Below are 22079 nucleotides of genomic sequence, written 5' to 3'. Positions count from 1 at the left end.
GAATTCCCTTTATGAGAATCTAAAGGCTTCTATGCTTGCCAGCTCTGTTCTGACCCTGAGAGAGTTCAATGATCGGATGTGTTCTATGCTGGTGTGCATTCGAGCCTCTGAAGACGATCTGGTTCTTAGACCAGGGCACATTAAAAAGATCCTGTTTAGGTTAGACCGGGCTGAGACAGTGGACTGTATCTACTCCTATGGCAGCTTTGAGGAATACTCACAGTTTGTACATGCAAGGGAATGTCTACCACTTTACCTTCAGAAATTCCCCTGCCCTGTAATACGTATCAACTATATGCGTTTCAGGCTCAATCAACTGCCTACTTATGAGATAATTAGGCATTGGAGCAGCCCGAATACCTTGGCTGATTCGCTTGCACCTGAGAGGGAATGTAGGTTCTGTGGTGTAAGCAATTCTAGTGAAGCCTTGACACACTTGGTTATTGTGTGTAAGTTTTTTGATAAGGAACGAGCCAAGCTATTCAAGGATAAGATCATTGGTAGCTCAGAGGTGTCCAGGAATCTGTTTTGGTGTCGTTGTATGTGGGGTACTGCTATTTCTTTGAACTTAGCTCTGAATCTCTTTCTTACACTCCTCAGCTCTGAATTGAAAAATCTAGAATTGAAAATTTTAAATTGATTCTATTTTACCAACAAATGTATTGAATGGTCTGTATTTTAATGATTTTTAATATGAGATGTGATTTTTGTAATTTATAATTTAATTTCTCTTTTTTTTCTTTTAAGGAACTTATGTTGTGTAAGGTTTTTTGTAAACTGTAAATGCAACAATAAAAAAATAAATTAAGAAGTGTTTAAGGAGAATCAAGCTATCCTCTTGATTGGCTTGAACATCCATTGTGACTTTATTTCTCGGTGGTCTCTCACCCATGAGTGGGGCCTGCACTGTTTTCTTTTTTTTAAAGTATATTCTGCAGAACCACTGCATGCCATCAAAGGGGTCCTATTGTACAATATTGTGATTGCTACACACAATACTTTTTTTAGGTTTCTTGTAAGGAATATCCTGTATTCTCTCAAGATGTTTGTCCATTAGTTCCAAACAGTGCCTGAGATTACCATGAACGTCTCTACTAGATCTGCTTATGGTACTTTTTCTTTCAACGTTGGATGCAATTCTCCATGGCGAAGAGCGGAGATAGTTTGAGAAGGTGAAAGGATTACTGAGCTCAATTGCTGATGTAACCATTCCCTCATGCCTCCTAGCGACCTTTTGGTCAAACCTGATAACTGACCTACTGCCCCAGGCCGCCTTGCATTTCAGGGGCACCAGCCTGTTTGGATGTCTCCCTGCTATCTGTGAGCTGGCATGTATTCTGATTGTATTCACAGGTTGTGAAATGTACATCGCTTTGAGGTTTTGATTCCAGGCATATGTGTGATAATGAAAAAACATGTAACAAATAACATGTGAAATAGTTCTCTTTTTCAGGCACTCTGTTTATTTAAAATACATACATTCTTTTAGTTTACATTGTGTATATATTACAAAATTATTCCATTAGTTTTACAAAACATGTTAATGACATTCATGTTCAGATAATGATAATATATGTTACAACAAAAAATATACAAAATACACAGAGGTACAAAAATAGTTGAGACCAAACATGAGATGTTATGAATTTCAATGAAGATTTAGCTGTGTTAGCCCTTTTTGAAGGGAACTTGCAGAATCAGTAATTCTGCTTTGATTTTTGGATATCACAGACCAATGGGGTTTTGAGTCTAGGTATCAAAAGGGACTCCATTGCTGAGTTTGTAAGAAATATTATGAAGTTGTGGATACAATCCATAGCTGTGAGGACACCGTTGGTAGTAGAAAACATATTTTAGCAGCTCTTTACAATGATTTTGTTTTGAATTCCCAGGTAATCACGCTTCTCAAACTTCAGTCTAGCGTTCAATTCAAGAGTCGTACGATTGAGGAACATTTAATCACATCACTTTAATTATTTTAACTCTGACAATAGGGACCATTAAACATGCATTTAGCATTATTTCATGGAACTCATGCTTGAATCAGGAAAATAATATAGGGACACAGCCACTATATTCTGTTGTGCAATACCCCACAAAATTGGATGGGAGCATTCAAGAGCCTGAAACAGTATCCTCATAGAAGATGCTACAGTTGATGATGCATGGGGGTGGGGTTTGGACAGGGAATTTGACGGAAGTTGTTGAGCAATAGAGCAAGTCATCGCGACTGTATCTCACAGTTTGGTTTTGTAGCACATTTCTATCGAGCCCCTTCCACCTGCCTAGGCAAACCCGACTAGTGTTCCACAGCAGAATCTTTTTCTGTCATGAGGTTGCAAGCTGTGCATGCTTGTGAGAGCGTTTATCTCATGCGCCTTTGCGTCCAATGAGTATTTCTTAGAGTCCTCTCTCTAATTACGGACATTTGTGTGGAGCACGCAAATGTCCAGTGAACCAACTCTAAGCAACCTCAGGAGTGGGGTACACCTAGGACATTCGGGTAAGGGATTTTCTCTGGAATGGAGGTGGGGCCCTGGACAGCCGGGAGTGTGCCTGAAATTAATAAGGGTGTGCGTATAAAGCTCTCTCATTAAATGAGTGAAATTGTTTAAAAGAGGCAGTATTGTGGGGGTTTTAAAGGTGCAGGTTTGCTGTTGTGTCTTGTGTTAGCTGAACATGCATGGACCTGGTGGTGGGTCCTTCTAAATCAGGATAGGTCAACGTAGGGCCTTATTTTTGATTACGTGGCTGTTCTTGTTTAGGGCAGATGCCACACGGAACACGGTGACCCATGCCACCACCCACAAGGCGATCCATTGATGTGCCGTGATTCACAAAAACAGCCCTTTGCACCATACACATATCCCAAACCAGTTTCTGCTTGACCAAATGAACCACACCTCTAAGATGCAGGCAAGGTACCGACTTATCTGCATCCAGCAGGCTTTCCCTCAGACATTGAGCTATTTAAATCGTACCACAAAAAACCCCTCTGCTCTTCCCCGTGTTTTCTGGAGAGAAAATCAACCAAATCAAACATCAAACCAGGTTTGCCCCTCAAAGTGCTTCTTGGTTATAATTTCCTTTGCATTTTTCTATGGATATATCACAAAGCCGTCAAAGCTCCATGAAACCAGCTTTGCATTCAAACATTGGTGGAGAAGTCCTACCTTTATTCAAAACATTTGCCAATCTCTGTTTTGATCTTCTTTCCTTGTATGTATACCCCATATTGTGACTCACACTGAGGTAAGAACTATCTTTTTGACCTATGAAGATTATCATAAACCACTGTTGCTTAAGGAATATAAGAATTATATATGGGTAGCTATCAAGTACAGGTATATAGTCATGTATAATCAAAAGGTTTTGCGTGACTTCTGTAGACAAGGAGAGTGAAGCTCGAGTTGTTCATGATGTCACACAGAACCCTGAGATGGAACACACCCAATAGTTGAAATCTATCCAGGTTTCATTTTAGGTTGTTTTTCCCCAGCCCCCATTGTTCCTTTTCCTCCTCCTGCTCTAGGCCAACATTGGAGAGGGTGTAGATTAGTGGCTGGGAAGGGGGCGGCTATGCAGAGAATGAATAATTACCAGGGTCTTTCTGCCCTCACCAACTCATAACAGGAAATATAAATCTGGCTGAGAATATGCTCTATTCTACTGCTATGATGTCGTAGCAGTGGATTATATAATACCCTGCCATTATGCCACAGTATGAGGATAACACATTCAGAAAGGGTACTAGTTATTAATGGCTTCCTATGGAAACTATACACTGCAACTGGGGAAGGAATCACTATTTTGTGCAATTTCCACTACACTCCTTCTGTGTGTCCATGTAAATAGTATTCTGTGTGTTGGGGGTGTAACAAAGTCCCCCACTTAGTTCTGGGAATTACCAGGTCAGTGACCCCGGGAAGATGAATGTCACCCCGAGCCAGTGAATGTCGTACCCTAGGCAGGTGTGGGGAGGGTTGCTTCAGCACAGGCCAGCCTTATGGTCTAGTCCCTCTAGACCACTCCACTGTCTTGACTGGGCAGGCAAGCCAACCTTGGTCCCTGTCCGAAACCACAGTAATACCGACATAATGGGAGTGCCCCAAATCCCCGCTTGAGAGATCCTAGAGCTCACCTCAGCCCGGGCCAAATCTCCTCTACTAAAAATAAAACATTTGCCTTTAAATAAATCAATTTCTGTGCAATTGACAAAGGTAGCATGCACAGAGCTACTGATGCCAGTTCACTGGCATTCAAAGGAGTTCTGGTTGGAGGGCCACGGAATACACATTCAACACTGCAGTTCCACTGATTAGTGTTTCCATCCCACGACTTCCCGAGCCTGAATAAACTGACATGGGAAGCCATTTTACAGCATCCATGTTGCTCGGCAATTAAATTGTACGCTGGGGAACCAAAGTATTGTGATCCCAGCTCGCACAATGCCACCGATGAACATGAAAATATGTAAAGCTTACCCAGTGCATTTTCACTCTAAGGTTTATGCTGCAAATACCACCACCATTCGCTCAGTGCAGACAGCCTCAGGGAGGCTTGGAGGAAGAAACTGCAACATGGCTGACAAGCCAGACAATGGGCCTCATTACGAGTTTGGAGGCAGCCATGCCCTTAAGAAGGGCAGGGCTGCCTCCAAACTTGGGTCGGGGTCCATGGTCCCTGAATAGGGAAATACCGGGCCATTTCGACTTTGGAGGGCCCGGTATTAACCCATTCAGGGAACCCAGACCCGTACCATCCCCATTTGAGACCCCATAGGGCTCAATGGGAATAGGGAGCATGCTAACAACGGGCCCGTTAATGACGATCCCGGTGTTAGCATGCTGGTCCCCTCGCGGGACCCGCAAAGGACGTCTGGTCTGACCAGACGTCCAGAATGGGTCCCGCAAGGGGACCTCGTAATAGGGGGGTACGGGTTTAACGGCTGTGGCACCTTTACTGGCGCCGTTAACCCCTTACCACCCTCCTCGTAATGAGGCCCAATATCTTGGTTCAGCACCCTGAGCAGACAGAGCAGCTAACCAACCCATACCCTCGCTGAGTCAACACTCACTGATGCAGGACCTCAGAGCAAGCCCCACCAGGAGGAGGAGTTAATACAGTATGAATGCAAAAAGCTCCACTTATTCAGTGTTGTTTACCATAGGAGTGGGTTCAGGTTTTGAGAAGGCTGGAGAGTAGAAAGCAGAGGAAGAAGTAGATACTGTCGTGGCGGAAGAGGCTGAAGAGGTGGTGGCAGTGCAGAAGAGTAGCTTATGGGTCAGGAGGGACCTAGACGGCGGTGTTCCTATCAGGGTGGAGAATGAGCAGAAGGAGAGGGTGGTAGCAAGAGAGGCCTAGGAGGAGGTGGTAACATCAGTGGTAGAGAGTGAGCCGTAGCAGGAGAAACCAAGGAAGCGGTGGAACATCTGGGGTGTGAGTGAGTAGAAGGAAGTGGTGGTAGCAGGAGAGGCGGCAACATCAGGGTTGAGAGTGAGCAGAAGGAGGGGGCGGTAGCAGGAAAGATCAAGGAGGAAGTGGAAACCTGAGGGGTGGAGAGTGAGTAGGAGAAGAGATCAAAGAGGAAGAAGTGACATTTAGATAGGAGAGAAAATAAAAGGAGGTTGTGGTAACAGGAGCAGAAAAGGGACAGAAGTAGTTGATGTCAGTAAAAAAGTGAAGGTAGAAGTTGTAACATCAAGAGGCGAGAGTGAGGTGGTGGTAGTAAATGACAGCGAGGCAGAGGTTATATCCTCTGAAGGTGGGAGGTGGCAGAAGGGAACGCATCTATGATAACAATAAAGGAGATGACCAAAGCGAATGTGGAGAGATCAGGAACTGGAGAGGCACAGGAGGAAGATGAGAAGACGATATCAGGATCCAGGCGTACAGAGGAGCTGGTGGAAGACGAAGTCAAAGAGGATCAGGTGGAACCCGAGCTAGGAGAGGGTGTGGAGATCAGGGCCCAGCATTAACAGAGAACTAGTGACCTCACACAAGGATGATATGGAGGAGGAAGGAGGGACGTCGAGGAGATTAAAGAGCAAAGGAGAGGGTAAGTAAGGCCTGGCTATTGATAGTGAGAACAGGACGGTTCAAGCGGCCCATGTCTTGCCTAGGCAGGCCCAGACGTGGGAGGAGGGATGAGACAGGGCTGAGGGAGGTTACGATCAGCTCATTGAGGCAAACGTGAAGAAGTATAGGGTAGGTTCAGCATGGCCCAGAGAACTCTCTCTAGAACTACCTGCCGACCATGGACAGGGAATTCTAGAGAGAGTCGCGAGACTTTGTGAGAGGGATCCTTGAAAGTCACCAAGTAGCTAGACAAAAGAGGTGGGTTTGGGCTACCAAGCCGATAACACCAGAGGCGGGGAGCGGAAGCATCCACCACTTCCTGCAGGAACTGCAGAGTCTCTGACATTAGTCCAGGGGCCTGAAGGGCTAAGCACACAGGCAGCAGGTGAGACATGGCTTTGGGAGGAGATAATGCTGGCAACTGTTAGTTCTGATGGCGAGATCCTGCTTTTGTATTTCAGGAGACCTTTCTTGTAGATAGTGCCCAAAGAAAGAAACTAAACTGTCTGCACATGGTTGTTGCGTCCTTCAAGATCACACATGACAATGGTCATGAAGTTATGTTACACGCCGCTGATTCTCACCTATCTGAGGCTGCACAGGATTTCTGGAAGAGCTCGCTCCCCAAAAACAATATGCCTTCACAGCAACTAGATGTATTCACTCAAAGAGCTGTGCTTTATCACCCTTGCTTATGGAGAGCACTTTTCAAAATATATCTACCAATTGTCCAAAGGAATCCAAGATTGCGGTTGGTGTGTGTTAAGTGTCCCCACAAATGTGCACAGCAGAATGGCCCTTTGAAACGGCATGTCCCCGTGTGTGCTGCCGCAGGTGTCACACAGGAATGAAACAGCGATGTAGGGGGTTGGCGTTGTCTTTCACTACACTTGGCAACACCTGCGCAGTGTTGAAGAGTAGAAATGAGAGTGTGCTATTAACGGGATATAAGTGTTCTGTGTCCACTCTTGCCAGGTCCTCGTTGAGCGCTCAGTCCAGGGCTGTACGCGGTGCTATCAGAGAGCTCAGATAGGCCTGGCCGGGATACTCAGCTTTGTAAGGATGTTTTCCGTACCTTCCCCACTTCACTCTAAACTCGGAATGAGCGCTTTAGGCCCAGTGCCTGCAAGTCACGTGAATGAGCGCGGTGCTCCTGTGGAGTGGTGGCTGCACTGAGCACCGATTCCACTGGAATGGGGACTAAAACCTGCTGTTGCAATAGTTGAGTAAAGTCTCACTGTCCATTGAAGCGCGCAAGGACTGTCGGTAAGTAGATCAGGCGGGCAGGTCTTTTAGAATTAATTCTCTTGTTCGATTTTATATTTTGGGCTGATGTTTAAGTCTTTAAAATATATTAGGGAACTTTTTTATGGAAAATATTGTTTATGCTGCTTTCGCAATGCCTAGTAAGGCACAGGTACCATTGCACTTTCACATGTGCCAAGTATATTCTCCAATGCCCAAAAGGTGCCACTATGTGGCCCAACAATGTCAATGAAAACAGAGCCGATGGATCCATTGTTACTTCGTGGCACATGAGCACCAGATACGGGGGCGGTCCATCAAATGCAAGTCAACGTCAGCATTGTGAGCCATACATCGGCCACGCTGCGCCGTGACCCACCCGCAGGGCAGATTTCAGGTAGGTTTCACAGGGGAACATTAACAATGGAGTGGGGCTGCATTGGCCAACAGGCGGACCTTCACTAGTGCAGGTCTGCAGGGGAAGCTGGTCATATCCCACTAAAGGACCCGTTTCCCCCAGGTGGTTCCTGCTCTGTGGTCTTCATGGGCATGCGGATGCATGATCTTAGGTACCTCTGATGGCGCATTGGGTCGTTAGTATTCTGGGGTGTTTTTGTACCCGGGTGCACCTTTCATGGTGCGTTGACCTATATCGGTATAAACGGGTTTCACACCTGGATGCGCCTAACAAGAGGCCTTTCCTTATTGCATTTTGCATGCCATTTCACACCTGGCTACATACAGGATCCCTGTATTTTCCCTGAAATGTGCACTATTGTGTTTGCAGGAAGGGATTGCAGCAAAGGCTGGTCACACTGTCAGTACTGTGCCCTGCTCTGTCTCACAACTAGGTATCCCAACAAACCCACAAACAAGCTCCTACTCACCCGCCCTCACTCACCACATGCTGGACAACCATCCCAACATAGATGGCTAGACAAAAAACATTCTTCCTAAAAACTCGCAAAACAGACATCTCTCTACTCATCGTGCAAACTTCATCAATCCACTCAAACACCCTGACAAGCCAAATATTGGACGTATCCCACCTGGAAGCAATACACCTCCGGTATACACATCTAAACCGACCCAGACAGCACATCCGCACAGCCGCCAGTGACTTCTGGTTCTCCACACACCGTATCCCACCTGGAAGCAATACACCTCCGGTATACACATCTAAACCGACCCAGACAGCACATCCGCACAGCCGCCAGTGACTTCTGGTTCTCCACACACCGTATCCCACCTGGAAATAATACACCTCCGGTATACACATCTAAACCGACCCAGAAAGCACATGCTCACAGCCGCCAGTGAGTCCTGGTTCTCCACACACCGTATCCCACCTGGAAACAATACACCTCCGGTATACACATCTAAACCGACCCAGGCGGCACAGCCACCAGTTACTCCTGCTTCTCCACACACCGTATCCCACCTGGAAACAATACACCTGCGGTATACACATCTAAACTGACCAAGACAGCACAGCCGCCAGTTACTCCTGGTTCTCCACACACCAATAGCGAAGCACAACTCCTTGTCTTTTGCCTTTTCTCCCCTAATCAACCCACTCCCACTTTCAGATGCACAAGACTGGAGACCATGATCCAAATGACAGTGGTGCGCAATATAGACCAACATAATATAACATCAAATGGGAGAAGCTCAAGTGCATCCACGCTGGTTGTCCGGTCGGGCTGGCTTTTTACACAAAGCATCTGTTTAAGAGGCACCTGCCTCCTTGATGTTCCCTACCTCGGTGTAAACCCTCCTTCATCAATTCTTCATCTCCGCACCACTTGTCTGGAATGTGAAGCCCCTGTGCAGACAGCGACGTCTCAGCACTTCCTCCCAGGAATTGTAAAGGAGAAACGCTCTCAGTGAGTCCCTGGCGCCAAACATTGACTGCAGCCTTTCAATGGCCTGAATGAACGCGCCCGCCATGTTTGTCACTGAAATGCTATGAGCTGGCTGAGTGCGACGCACACGCTGTGGCATAAAACGCTTCATTTGTCCCAGGCCCCGGGCCGCATGAAATGCGGGCCGATGGAGGGCCTGGGAGTTTAGGCGCGGGATGGGGGGAAATGGCGCAAAAGCAGTAGGGAGGGGCGTCCGAATGGCGCCATATGAAACAAAAGGCCAGGAAAGGGCAGGAAACAGCACCTGGGGAAGGTGCGAAATATAACAGCAAGGGGTCGGGGGGAAACACGGCCCCCAAGAAGGAACAAAAGGTCTGGGGGGTATAAGTAAGCCAGGAAAGGAGAGGCGGTACAAACCAGGTAAAGAGCTCACCTCTCTCGGGTAAGCTCTTAGTGCCTGGACAAGGGGAAGGAAAAACGTTTGCCACCCAACCCACCCTACAAGGATAACGGAAGAAGAAGGAAGCAGGCAGGAGCCGGAACGCCGAGTACTCTCTTCGGTACACGCTCCAAAGTAAGTCGTAGGCGGCATGTGCCCAGGAATGAAGGCCCAGGGGTAACAAGGACTCGGGAGGAGCCTTGGGCAACTTCGAAACTGGACACAAGGTGCCCAAAAGCATATGGCAGTGTATTGATTTTTGTTGTTATGTATTTTCTGTAAGAAAATAAAATGCCTATGGCCTACAATTTTTCCATAAACATAATTGGTCTGTGATTTATTATTTAGGTAGGGATCTGGTAATAAGAGCAAAGCGAGCCCACACTACTAAGCCTATGTGGCACTTGAGAGAAGCCTCTTCTTCTAAGAAGTAGCTGTGGGGTCACTGCCCTGGCATTGGAAATTGAAAAAGGCTGATAAAGTGCTTTCCTGAAAATTGGAGCCACTTCCGTTTATAATCCCATTTTTGCTAATGTCATACAAAATCGCTATTCATCGTCTTCCTTATGCTGAGAGTTCAGTGCTGTACTTCAGTAGCCTACATCCGGGACCTTTCCCGAGGGATCGCTGTAGCTGCATGTGAGATGCTTGCACGTGAGTACACTCCATCGACTGAGCTCCAGAGAGCAGGAGAGGGAAACGGTGTAAACACTGACTTCCCCCTCGAATGTCATTGCAGAGCTTCCCATCATAACTAAAGGGAGGGTCGGTGGGGGGTGGCTGGATTCAGGATGCAAACAGCAAAAGCCAATGGGTTGTAATTACAGGGCTTGGGGTTCTTCTGCACAGGAATGCTAAGAAGAAGACACTCTGCAAAGTGAAGGGGATGGGGGATTTGGCTACTGTGAAGATGTGGCGCGAGTCATGTGCAGTTAAACACATTGGCCCTCATTACAACCCCGGCGCTAAACCATAGCGCTATTAGCACCATGGTTGGTGCCGGTGTTGTAACGAGTCCGCCATGGTGAAATGGGGAAATACCTCCCCATTCCAAGGTTGGCGGGCGGTATTTCCCCATTTCACCATGGCCCTTCCCCATTCCCATTTTTGCCCCATAGGGCTCAATGGGAATGGGGAAGGCGGCAATTGCGGTACCGCAAATTGCAGTACCGTAATTGCCTGCGAGGTCCCTTTGCGGGTCCCTACTTTAACGGCTGGTCCAGACCAGCCGTTCAGGTCGGGTCCCGGAAAGGGACCTCGTAGTAAGGCGCTAAGTGGTTAACGGCGCTGCAGCCTTTAACGGCGCCGTTAACCACTTAGCGCCTGGGTCGTAATGAGGCCCATTGACTGCAAAGTCTTTTTCCAAGTATAACAAACAGTTTGATAAAACGTGATGCAATCATAATTATTCTTCCCCAAGGAATATGTCACATCTTATTTCGAGATCAAACAGAATTGGTGGGGACTTGACTGAATATGGGAAACCCTTTGATGGCCTGGGTTAGCGGATGGCACAGCCCGAACCATGTCTGCATCACAGATAGAAGACCCACACGACAAGGCCACCAAGAGCTCATAAGCAGCACTGCAAGTCCCTATGGGAATGTTTACATGGAAGGGCTCAGAGACCGCGTTGCCATAGGTTACTCTTGATCAATGGCATTTCAGTGAAGTGAAGGAGCCTGGAGAGGTAGTAGAACTGTTTTCAAAAATGGAAAGCGATGGCGACCCTTGACATCCTGGGTGGAGAGCCTGACAGGGCAATCAGGGCATGGTAGGCTGGCAGGGCCGGGTCAGAGTCAGCAGCACCACTGCCTTGGCTCCAGTGGTGCTGGCCGGCTAGAGGCATCTGGATTTTGATGAACCTTCTGCCTCAAGCTATGGGCCTGTGAGCATCTTGACATCACCAGCTAAGCTTTACTCGTAAGACCTTGTGCAAAAAGCATACTTTTATTCAAATACAGTGTCTGTAAATGTAAACAATGGTTATAAAGAAAGAAGATGTGGTTATAGTCTGTGGGATCGGGCCCAGTCATCAGCTTTAGTTGTGCAAAACCTCATGGTTTTTCGGGGCCCGTGGGACCTGGTTAGGAAAAAAAAGAGTACCTTCTAATTCTTCTGATCAAACTTCCAAGGACTTCTAAAACAAAGGTATCCTAAGTGGTAGTGGCTTGCAGAAAGGTGTGGTCAGTGACACTAGGATATGAACCCTCATTCTAATTGGCAAATAGTAGTCCCTGAGTGGGCGAGTACCCAGCTCTAGTGGTACCGTGGAGGAGAATGAGGGTTCATTTAAACATAGCCGTCCCCACACCAGGACCTACCTTCTAGCTGTCCTGCACATATCAGGTGTTATTGACATGTCTTGCTTTATAACTTGACAGTGACTCATAAGGCACTCCATAGCATGCCCACAATCCTTAGCAGTGGACCCAGTTGGGTCAGCGCTGATGCACAGAGGCTGTTAAAATCAATAAAATGAGGTTTAGACCAATAGTAAAATCACCCCTGGGATTTTGTACAGTGGCATGACCAGCTTTGCTTTGGGCACTCGCCCAGTCCATATAGGAAGTACAGGCCTGATCCATCATCAATTATTGCTTAAAAAGTAGTATGTGCTCCAATTCACAGCTGATGGTAATACACATCCAGTACATATCCCATCCAGATGACAGTCTGACTTGCCACAGTATATTGCTCCAACTTTTAATTAGTAGGACATTTTAAGGGTTTCTGAATAATTTACCATATATTTTAGGATTAAAAATAAGTAACATTTTTGAACCATGTCATGCAGAGAAGGGCTCTTGCTCCATCACTTTCAAGCTGGCGATGCAAAGTGTCCTCTTGTCGGGATCTGTAGTACTAGACGCTGGGGGATCCGTAGTGTTAGATGCTGGGGGATCCATAGTGTTAGACACTGGGGCATCAGCTGTTAGATGCTGGGAGATATGTTTTGTTAGATGCTGGGGGATCCATTGTGTTAGATGCTGGGAGATATGTCTTGTTAGACGCTGGGGGATCCATTGTGTTAGACTCTGGGGATTCATACTGTAAGATGCTGGGAGATCCATAGTGATAGACGCTGTGGGATCCATTGTGTTAGACTCTGGGGATTCATACTGTTAGGTGCTGGGAGATCCATAGTGATAGACGCTGTGGGATCCATTGTGTTAGACTCTGGGGGATTCATACTGTTAGATGCCGGGAGATCCATAGTGATAGACGCTGTGGGATCCATTGTGTTAGACTCTGGGGGATTCATACTGTTAGATGCTGGGAGATCCATAGTGATAGACGCTGTGGGATCCATTGTGTTAGACTCTGGGGGATTCATACTGTTAGATGCTGGGAGATCCATAGTGATAGACGCTGTGGGATCCATTGTGTTAGACTCTGGGGATTCATACTGTTAGATGCTGGGAGATCCATAGTGATAGACGCTGTGGGATCCATTGTGTTAGACTCTGGGGATTCATACTGTTAGATGCTGGGAGATCCATAGTGATAGACGCTGTGGGATCCATTGTGTCAGACTCTGGGGGATTCATACTGTTAGATGCTGAGAGATCCATAGTGATAGACGCTGTGGGATCCATTGTGTTAGACTCTGGGGAATCATACTGTTAGATGCTGGGGTATCCATTGTGTTAGATGCTGGGAGATATGTCTTGCTAGACGCTGGGGGTTGCATTGTGGTAGATGCTGGGAGATATGTCTTGTTAGACGCTGTGGGTTTCATTGTGTTAGACTCTGGGGATTCATACTGTTAGATGCTGGGAGATGCATAGTGATAGACGCTGTGGGATCCATTGTGTTAGACTCTGGGGATTCATACTGTTAGATGCTGGGAGATCCATAGTGATAGACGCTGTGGGATCCATTGTGTCAGACTCTGGGGGATTCATACTGTTAGATGCTGAGAGATCCATAGTGATAGACGCTGTGGGATCCATTGTGTTAGACTCTGGGGAATCATACTGTTAGATGCTGGGGTATCCATTGTGTTAGATGCTGGGAGATATGTCTTGCTAGACGCTGGGGGTTGCATTGTGGTAGATGCTGGGAGATATGTCTTGTTAGACGCTGTGGGTTTCATTGTGTTAGACTCTGGGGATTCATACTGTTAGATGCTGGGAGATGCATAGTGTTAGACTCTGGAGCATCAGCTGTGTTAGACACTGGGGGATAGTGCTGCACTAGGGTAGAATGGGAGCACAGTAGCTTGTGCTCCCAGTGCTGGAATCAGTTTGACACCCCCCTTCTCGCCCCCCAGAAGATCGCTGGGTCATCTAAAATGGTCTCATCCTTTCATCCTCCTGAGGTAGATAAAGTGATGCTTGAGTCTAAATAGGTCCATACAGTATTCTGTGGATGTTTATTTAAAGCACCTCTGGGCTCCCTAGTAGGGACAATAGGCTCAGGTGGAGATGTTGGGTAACTAGGCTGCCAGTATCCGGGGCGACCACGCTGCACCTTGATATGATTTGGGGACACAGCATGTATCGGGGCGAGAAACCAAGCACAGAAAGAGCAGAGAGGAGGTCGCATGTCTCTGAGCTCTTCAGCAGGAGTGCCGGGCCTCTGCCCCCACCTCTATTTACAGCAGTGCCCAGGGGGAGCGATTCCTTGTGGCTCGAGCATGGCACAGTGCAATCTTTCTTCTGTTGTGACCCCTTGCTTACACTCAATCCCCTTAATGTAAGGTCATGCGCCTAGAGCCTCATGTTTTCTGCCTGTTAGCCGTGTGCAATGTAGGTCTGTTTTGGCTTTTTTATTATATGGTGCCGGGGACAGACAGGCCTACAGGGAAGTTGTTACACTTCCTGAATGGCATTCACCCTCGTGGGCAAGACGGCCAGCTGACACGTGCCCGAGCCCTGCGCCTTTTCAGAGGCATGCAAATTTCCTAACTTACCTATCCCCAGTCTGCCCATTTTGCATTGTACAATATAGTGTGGTAACTAAGTAGGATCACCAGTGTGAAAGTGCATGTTCAGGTTGGCCCCTGGCTGCAGCCGCAGGACAGGATTGGATGCAACCTGCGTCTGCACACAATAGTGCGGCGGACAGAATGTTCTGAGAGGGGATTCTGTCAGTGGTTAATGCATGTTGGTCCACTGGACAGACTCCTGAGAGGGGACTGGTGAAAAGGAATGCCACATTTATAAACAGCTTGAGGGATTGGGTTGTTACACTTCCTGAATGGCATTCACCCTCGTGGGCAAGACGGCCAGCTGACACGTGCCCGAGCCCTGCGCCTTTTCAGAGGCATGCAAATTTCCTAACTTACCTATCCCCAGTCTGCCCCTTTTGCATTGTACAATATAGTGTGGTAACTAAGTAGGATCACCAGTGTGAAAGTGCATGTTCAGGTTGGCCCCTGGCTGCAGCCGCAGGACAGGATTGGATGCAACCTGCGTCTGCACACAATAGTGCGGCGGACAGAATGTTCTGAGAGGGGATTCTGTCAGTGGTTAATGCATGTTGGTCCACTGGACAGACTCCTAAGAGGGGACTGGTGAAAAGGAATGCCACATTTATAAACAGCTTGAGGGATAGGGTCTTACCATCCACTGTCCCGGAACGTCTCGGGGTGGTGTCACCGAGGGGTGTTGCTAGGACTGGAAAAGATCTGGGGCTACGCTAATGTCAGGACTGGTGGGACTCGGGGCTAGCTAGCCTTTTGGTTGTAGCACCTGAGCTTCTATCCGGGCTACAACCAGAAGACCCAGGGCTATAGCCCCCCGAAGCACCCCCAACTAGCAACGCCTCTGGCGTCACCTGGTCTTGTCTTGATCTTCCGAGAACCCACCATTGGCTATGGAAACCTTGGTGAAGAATGATCAGTGCTTTGGGTATTGGGGAAATATTGGGTTGGAAAGTATTGTTTTTAGTTTTATGGATCAAGACTTTTATGATACGAATTTAGAACAAATTTAGATCCCGGGGAAGAGATGCATCGACTGAAATAAATATTTGGTCAAACACTAACATTGTAACATCATGAAGTTGGCACGGCTCAAAAGTCAAAATGATGCGCCTTAAGTCTGAAGACTTGTTGTTTGGTGGATAAAGGTTTTTCTGTACTGTGTGCTGTGTATTGTAGACGATGGCACTCGCTTTTTCAGCGTTAAGGCCCAAAAGTCAACAATCCGATACACAACGTCATGGGCAGGTGATATTTCTCTGGTTTGTGAGCAAAATATCTCTCGGCTGGGGGCTTGAGTCAGGCGGGGGCTTCGACACCACCCTCGGCATAGTTTAAGACACAAATTGTGCGTTCCTTCGTAACTTGTGCATAATTTGTAAATTGATCCATGGAACATTTCTTAGAAAAATAACAGCTTATTTGATAGTTTGTGGTGTGCTGCTCGAGGAGAGACCAGATATTCAGACCCCTTGCTTCTGGGGTCCCTAAGGCGGCAGAGGTAGCTTCAGGTCCAACAGCCCGTAGGCAAACACATTCCAGAAAATGGCAAACAGGATGAAGCACATGTAGCTCGTGCTTAAGATCCACCAGAGCGACTGGTCCTGCAGGCGTTGCTCGTAGTTCCTCAGGATGACCACGCCTAACGTGATCCCCACCAGCACACCTCCCAGGTGGGCCACAAAGCTGGGGTATGGGCAGGGCGGGTACACGGATGGGTGGAACCGCAGCCACACAGCTCTTCCAAACTCGAAACTCACTGCAAGGAGAGCAGAAGAAGGTCAGTCTGCGATCCACACAAGAAAACACATTCCACCGCTAGTCTGGGACATGTTTCTAAAGCGTGGTCCAGCCAGGCAAAGGTAACTGAGCACTGTGCAGTGAAATGAAGGACAGTTCAAAATAAATTATAAAACATTCACAGCAAACAAGCAGACAAGCAATTATCTTGACAGTGAGTAACATATACAGCAACACAAAACGACGAAGGTCATGGATTTCCTCAAAAGGTGACTAAAATAAACACCAGCATTGCCAGAAATGTCACTTCATGCAAGTTACCTCCAAAGTATATTTGTTTCTTGCACTAATAATCCACCATGCTCTCTATAATATCAAGGTGTTGGTCAATAACCTTTTGATTATACCAGGTTGACTTGGATGGTATTTCACTGATCCAAAAACTGTAATACTGCGTTTGGAATGGTAACAAGCTGTCAATGTTGGGTTCAGCATGGCCAGTACTTCACTAATCCGATGTTTAAAGATGTTGCCTGACTACAGGCAAGTGATCAAGCAAAATAGGGTGCTGTTAGTGTGACTGATGCGCCCTGCTGCGGGATCCATCTAAAACTGGGACTTATCCAGAGTTCCGCTACGATATTTGCATATATTATGCTGTTCCCCTATTATGAGCATTTTGTTTTCTTGTGTAATGGGTGCTCAGCTCCTACCTGGATCATCTATACTCCACTGCTGAGCTCTAATGAGAGAGAAACCTTGTCAGGAGTTGTTTTTGCTTATAACATGTTGGCTTGGATGGCAATTTACCAATACAAAGGATGTAGGACACTGCCTGGAATGGCACACATGGCTGTCATTTTCCAGCTTGGCATGAACAGCACTAAACTAATCCAATCTTTAAAGATACAGCATGCGACTGACGCCACACATTTGTGATGTGCTCCAACTACAATGGAACTTACCCAGAGTTTCCTTTTTGTTTTTGCATATATATGTTTATGCACTACTCAGTGGTTCTGAAATGGAGGCGAACATTGATGACCGTTGGGTGGTGCTGTGCCATGTGTGGCATAGCTAAATGGCTTATTCTACTCTTACATTTCAGATGGAAGGTTTTTGTTTGTGCTTTTATAAACCCAACAAAGAATTGATGGCGTTTGCTAAACATACCCCAACGCTCCAACCACCAGGATGTCAGGATACACCACAGATTATCTCCGCTGAGAGTACAATGCCTACGTGTCTGCCTCCTTGAGAGCTCTCTCTCTTAGGTTGATACATCTATGTAAAATAGCACTGCCCTAGAACATAAGGCATGCCTTTGAGCTTATTTGCATACCCACAGTGCATTGCTTAGTAGCTCTGAACTGGAGGTGAACTTCCAGGGAGGGCTATTTGGTGTCTGTGACTTAGTTGAAATGACTTATTCTACTCTTGCATTTCAGGTAGACTATGTTCATGGTAGAATATGTTCATGTATTTTTAAAACCAAACATAACATTAATGGTGTTTGCTAAACATAGCCTAATGCTCCAACCGCAATCGCACTGAAGTGAACTGATGATTCCTAGTGAGGGTAAGATGTGTATGTGGTTGTCTGTATCTTTGAGAGCGATCTGTGTTGGTTTGAAAAAGCTTTGTATAAAATAATGCTGCCATATAAGATAAAGTACATTATCTGTAGAAAAACACATGCTTTTGAGATAATTTGCATACCAACCCATGCACTGCTCAGGGGCTCTGAAATAGAGGAGAATGTCCAAGGATGGCGACTGGGTGGAGCTGTAGAATGTGTGGCTTATCTTAAATGGCCTAATATATTAGAAATAACAAGTTACTCACCGTAGTGACTAATGGACTCCTAGCCTTGTTTCCCTTTCCTCCATACTGCATGGGGCGTGCCTCGCTAAGGACGGGAACAAAATCTTTTTTCTACTTAAAAAAAAGCATTTCCCGTTTAAATTTAAAGGCGTGCCTACTGGAGCGTGTCCTCTGCTGATTCTGCCCCCTCCCCAGCGCCGCACCGCAGTCCCCTTTTGCGCATCGGCCAGATTAAGACTACTGACTAACTATATAATTTAGGGGGACGGATGGAGGGTCATGTGGAGGAAAGGGGACTAGGACTAGAGTGCTTTATTCACTACAGTGAATAACTTGTAACTACTCCTACATCCCGAACCCTTTCCTCCATACTGCATGAGTGATTACAACTGAAGATTTGCCCTCTGGGAGGAGAGGTGACCTATAGCCTTACGCAAAGAGATTCCTCAGCACTGCTTGGACAAAAGCTGCATCTGACCTTGCACTGCTGTCCAGACAATCATGCTTGCAAAAAGCTGATGGAGAAGCCCATATCGCCGACCTGCTGATGACCTGCCAAAGCACATGGCTTTGGAACGCCACTGGCGTAGCCTTTGCCCTGACTAAATGGGCGTGTAGATTTGATGGACAATCCTTGTTCTGCCCCTCGTATGCTTCCTCGATAGCTGCCAGCATCCATCTTGCTATGGAAGCTTTAGAAGCTAGAGATATTGATATTGTATTAGTATTGCGCTCGTACACAAGTGTTTCAGAGCGCGACAAGGCAAGGGAGGGGAACATGAGAGAACAAAAACAACGATTATACTAGGCCCAGTGACATTGAGAACGCGCAAGTGCATGGGAGAGGGAAAGTGCATGGAGGGGGGAGAAGTGGGAAGTGCGGAGCAAGGAAAAAAGAACAGATAAATAATGAATAAATAATACAGGCAACAAACAGTGGTAGTGCAGTCTTCAAGTTATAAGTGCTGGGTTTAGGGCAGCAGACAAGGTACGTCTGGTTAGTGCAGGAAGAGAAAAGTGGGGGCGGGTGGGACTGTATGTGTACAGATCACAGACTCCAGTGCAAAGGGTGGCCCGGAGGCAGTGCAGGGAGGAGGCAGGGTGAGCAGGTGCCTGGGCCTGAGGGACAGAGGGTGGCTAGGTGCACAGTGCCGAGGGAGAACAGATCAGCAGGGGAGAGGGAGGGCGAAGGCAGAAGCAAAGAGGAAGGTCTTGAGGTCCTTCTGGAACCGCAGATGATTCTCCTCAAGTTTCAAATGGGCAGGGAGGCGCCAGCCGAAGACAGAGATCTACTCCCACGGCTTGAGAGCCCGATTTGATCCTCCAAAGGTTACATATAAAGCATTGGACGTATGGAGCTCCTTTGTCCTTTCCAGGCAGAACTTTAGAGTTCTCCTAACACTGAGACAGTGCAGGACTCTTTCAGCGTCTCACTGCGGATTGGGGAAAAATGTTGGAAGCACAATCACCTCGTTCAAATAGAATGATGAAACCAGTTTAGGTAGGAATTTTGGATGAGCGTGAAGCACAACTAAACCCTATCCTTGTAGGAGGTAGTGTATGGCTCAAACGCAACCAGCGCTTGTATTTCACTAACTCTGCGTGCGGATGTGAGACCACCAGGCAGCACTGTTTTGATGGTGACAGGTCTAATATCTGTCATCGCCATAGGCTCGGAAGGCGTATGTGCAAGAGCATTGAGCACCACATTTAGATCCCAGACCAGTGGATACAGCCTTGTCAGTCCTGTAGGATGTTTCTTCACCACTGGATTTGAATTGGAGTAGGATGTGGAGTCTGGGTTTTTGTACGCCCCTATAGCTGCCAGATAGGTGCGACAGGTACCCATCTGCACTCCCAACTTGGCGAGGTGCGCTGAGAACGACAGTTAGCTCGTGCCCAGAAACAGAACCTTGTCCACTTGCTTTTATACTGGTTCCGCGTGGAGTCCTTTCTCGGCTTTATGGTGATTAACAGATTGTTCTCTGATAATTGTAAGTGTTGGAGAGTCACGTGTTCAGGAACCACGCCACTAGGGCAAGCCTCTCTGGAGCTGTGTGTACCACAACCCCTTCCCCTTTGATGTGAGAGTAGGACAGCTCTCGTAAATGGAAGTGCAAAAAGAGTGTGCCGCAAGATTTGTGGAGCTTAGCCGCTAGGTACTCTGGTGTGCTCCTCGTGATGGCCTTGGATGTGATACATGCTGTCTTGAACAGTACCCGGGCCTGGAGAGGAAACCAATCTAGTTTGCGTAGCACAGCAGTGATTCGGTCAAATTTCCATGCATCCGTAATAGGACGTGCTGGCGCATGGCGGTCTGCTTTTAGGGGAGCCAGGTGCGCAGCTGGCAGCCCCGTCAACAGGGCATTCCCCCCTCCCACATCGATGTGCGCTACGGTCTGGAAGTCCTGCGGTGGGATTGAAGGTTTGATTTTGCAAAGGTTGGACATTTGGAGCCTGTTCGCTAAATTGTATTAAATTACGTTAAATCAACGACCTGTGTCGTGTCAGTGTCAAATGGGCCTTCTGTGTTCAACACGCAAGTCTGCCTCGGATATACCGCGACTGCTGGCCACAGTTTCTGAAAGCGCTGCACGTGAGAACAACGTTATCAGTGACTTTGCACTTACTTCATAAATAATGTCGAGACTCATTTGTCGATAAACAAATGCGGCCTGTGTCGACATTATTTTGTTCCATGGCAATATCAAGCAGAACAGTACAGTGAATATTAACGCGGAAGGCACAGCTTCATTTTGTTTCGTGGGTGCTCCCAATAGCAGCTACCATGCAGTGCTGTCAAACTTTAAACATAAGTACACGCTTCTGTTCGTTACGTCTTCTTTTTTGTAGGCCCTTCCCTGCAGTTGCAGTCATACACACTAGATGGCAGACATGGACTACACTGAAATAAACTGTGACCAGACAATCGAGCTATATCGCCCTCGATAATCCCGCGCCTCAAACGAACCATGTGAAGGACGTTTAACCCAATTTTTGGGTCAAATATCAGTTTTAATCGTAACCATAATTACATATGTGTACTGTCAAAGTGATAGGACCAGAGCCAATGGGAGAAAGGGGATAAAATGGGGATGAAGGAGAGATGTTTATCTCAAACCAGTAATATATTTAAGGCACAATACTGCATTCATAGGGCCATTACCAGCTGGCAACAGCTCTCATCCCAAGTGACCCTAAAACATGGTAATAGCGCGCTTTGGGTTGGGCATTACTTTTAATTAGCACGCGGGCAGTGGAGCCAACCAATAAGGTTGCTCGGATTGCGGGCTGAAACACACAATCCAGGCCTGCGGTTCAAGCAACCTGATACCACACCATCATCTTTCCCCCATCGTCCCCTCACGTCCCCTCGAGTTTCTCATCCCTTCCCACCCCCTGACCGCACTTACCTGATTCCCTCAGCGCTGCTGCCGCTCTGAGTCCCCGCCGGCCACCATGGAAATAGAAAATGGGCTCTGTGTGAAGCCCCTCCTTCCAGCTACATGGCGGCCATCTTAAGTAAGTATTTTATTTGAGTGAACGGGATGCTGCGAAGTGTCCCATTCGTTCAAACAAAATACATTGCTGTTAGCACCCTAGATTTCCAGATTGAAAACCTGGGGTGCTAATAGCAATAACAACCGATCCAGTCCGGCGGTAACGGTGGTAACGGTGATGGGGCCTATCGTCAAGTTAACTTGGGCCCTTGGCCGTTACCAACTGATCCGACCCGCCAGATTGGGTGTTTTTGCTATATTACAACATCAAACCTTATTAGGGTAGAATATTTTGTTTAAAACAAGGACAGACAAAGGGGAAAAGATTGGAATGTTGGGACAGAAGACTTGTACCAGCCATTATTGGCCTCTGCCAGTGCATTGTCTGAAACAGAACGGCCAACGGTCCAATGTTCTAAGTGTGTGGACGATATGGAGAACCTCCACACACATTTCTT

The 22079-nt window shown here is 47.1% G+C and overlaps 1 protein-coding gene across 2 annotated transcripts in view; it reads right to left on the bottom strand.

Annotated features, from left to right (window-relative positions):
* Positions 1-1440: 1440 nt before the first annotated feature.
* Positions 1441-22079, bottom strand: part of RHBDL3 (rhomboid like 3) — a 1128603-nt gene continuing 1107964 nt past the window's right edge. For both annotated transcript variants that reach the window (XM_069654975.1, XM_069654976.1), the window contains exon 9: positions 1441-16316. In XM_069654975.1, the coding sequence (XP_069511076.1) occupies positions 16045-16316 (272 nt within the window). In that variant the 3' untranslated portion in view covers positions 1441-16044. The remainder of the gene's footprint in view (positions 16317-22079) is intronic.

The sequence above is a fragment of the Ambystoma mexicanum genome, chromosome 3q (genome assembly GCF_040938575.1).
Source record: "Ambystoma mexicanum isolate Mex_15411 chromosome 3q, UKY_AmexF1_1, whole genome shotgun sequence".
Taxonomy (NCBI): Eukaryota; Metazoa; Chordata; class Amphibia; order Caudata; family Ambystomatidae; genus Ambystoma; species Ambystoma mexicanum.
The sequence above is the reverse complement of the archived record's forward strand: the minus strand, read 5'-3'. Positions and strand labels throughout refer to the sequence as shown.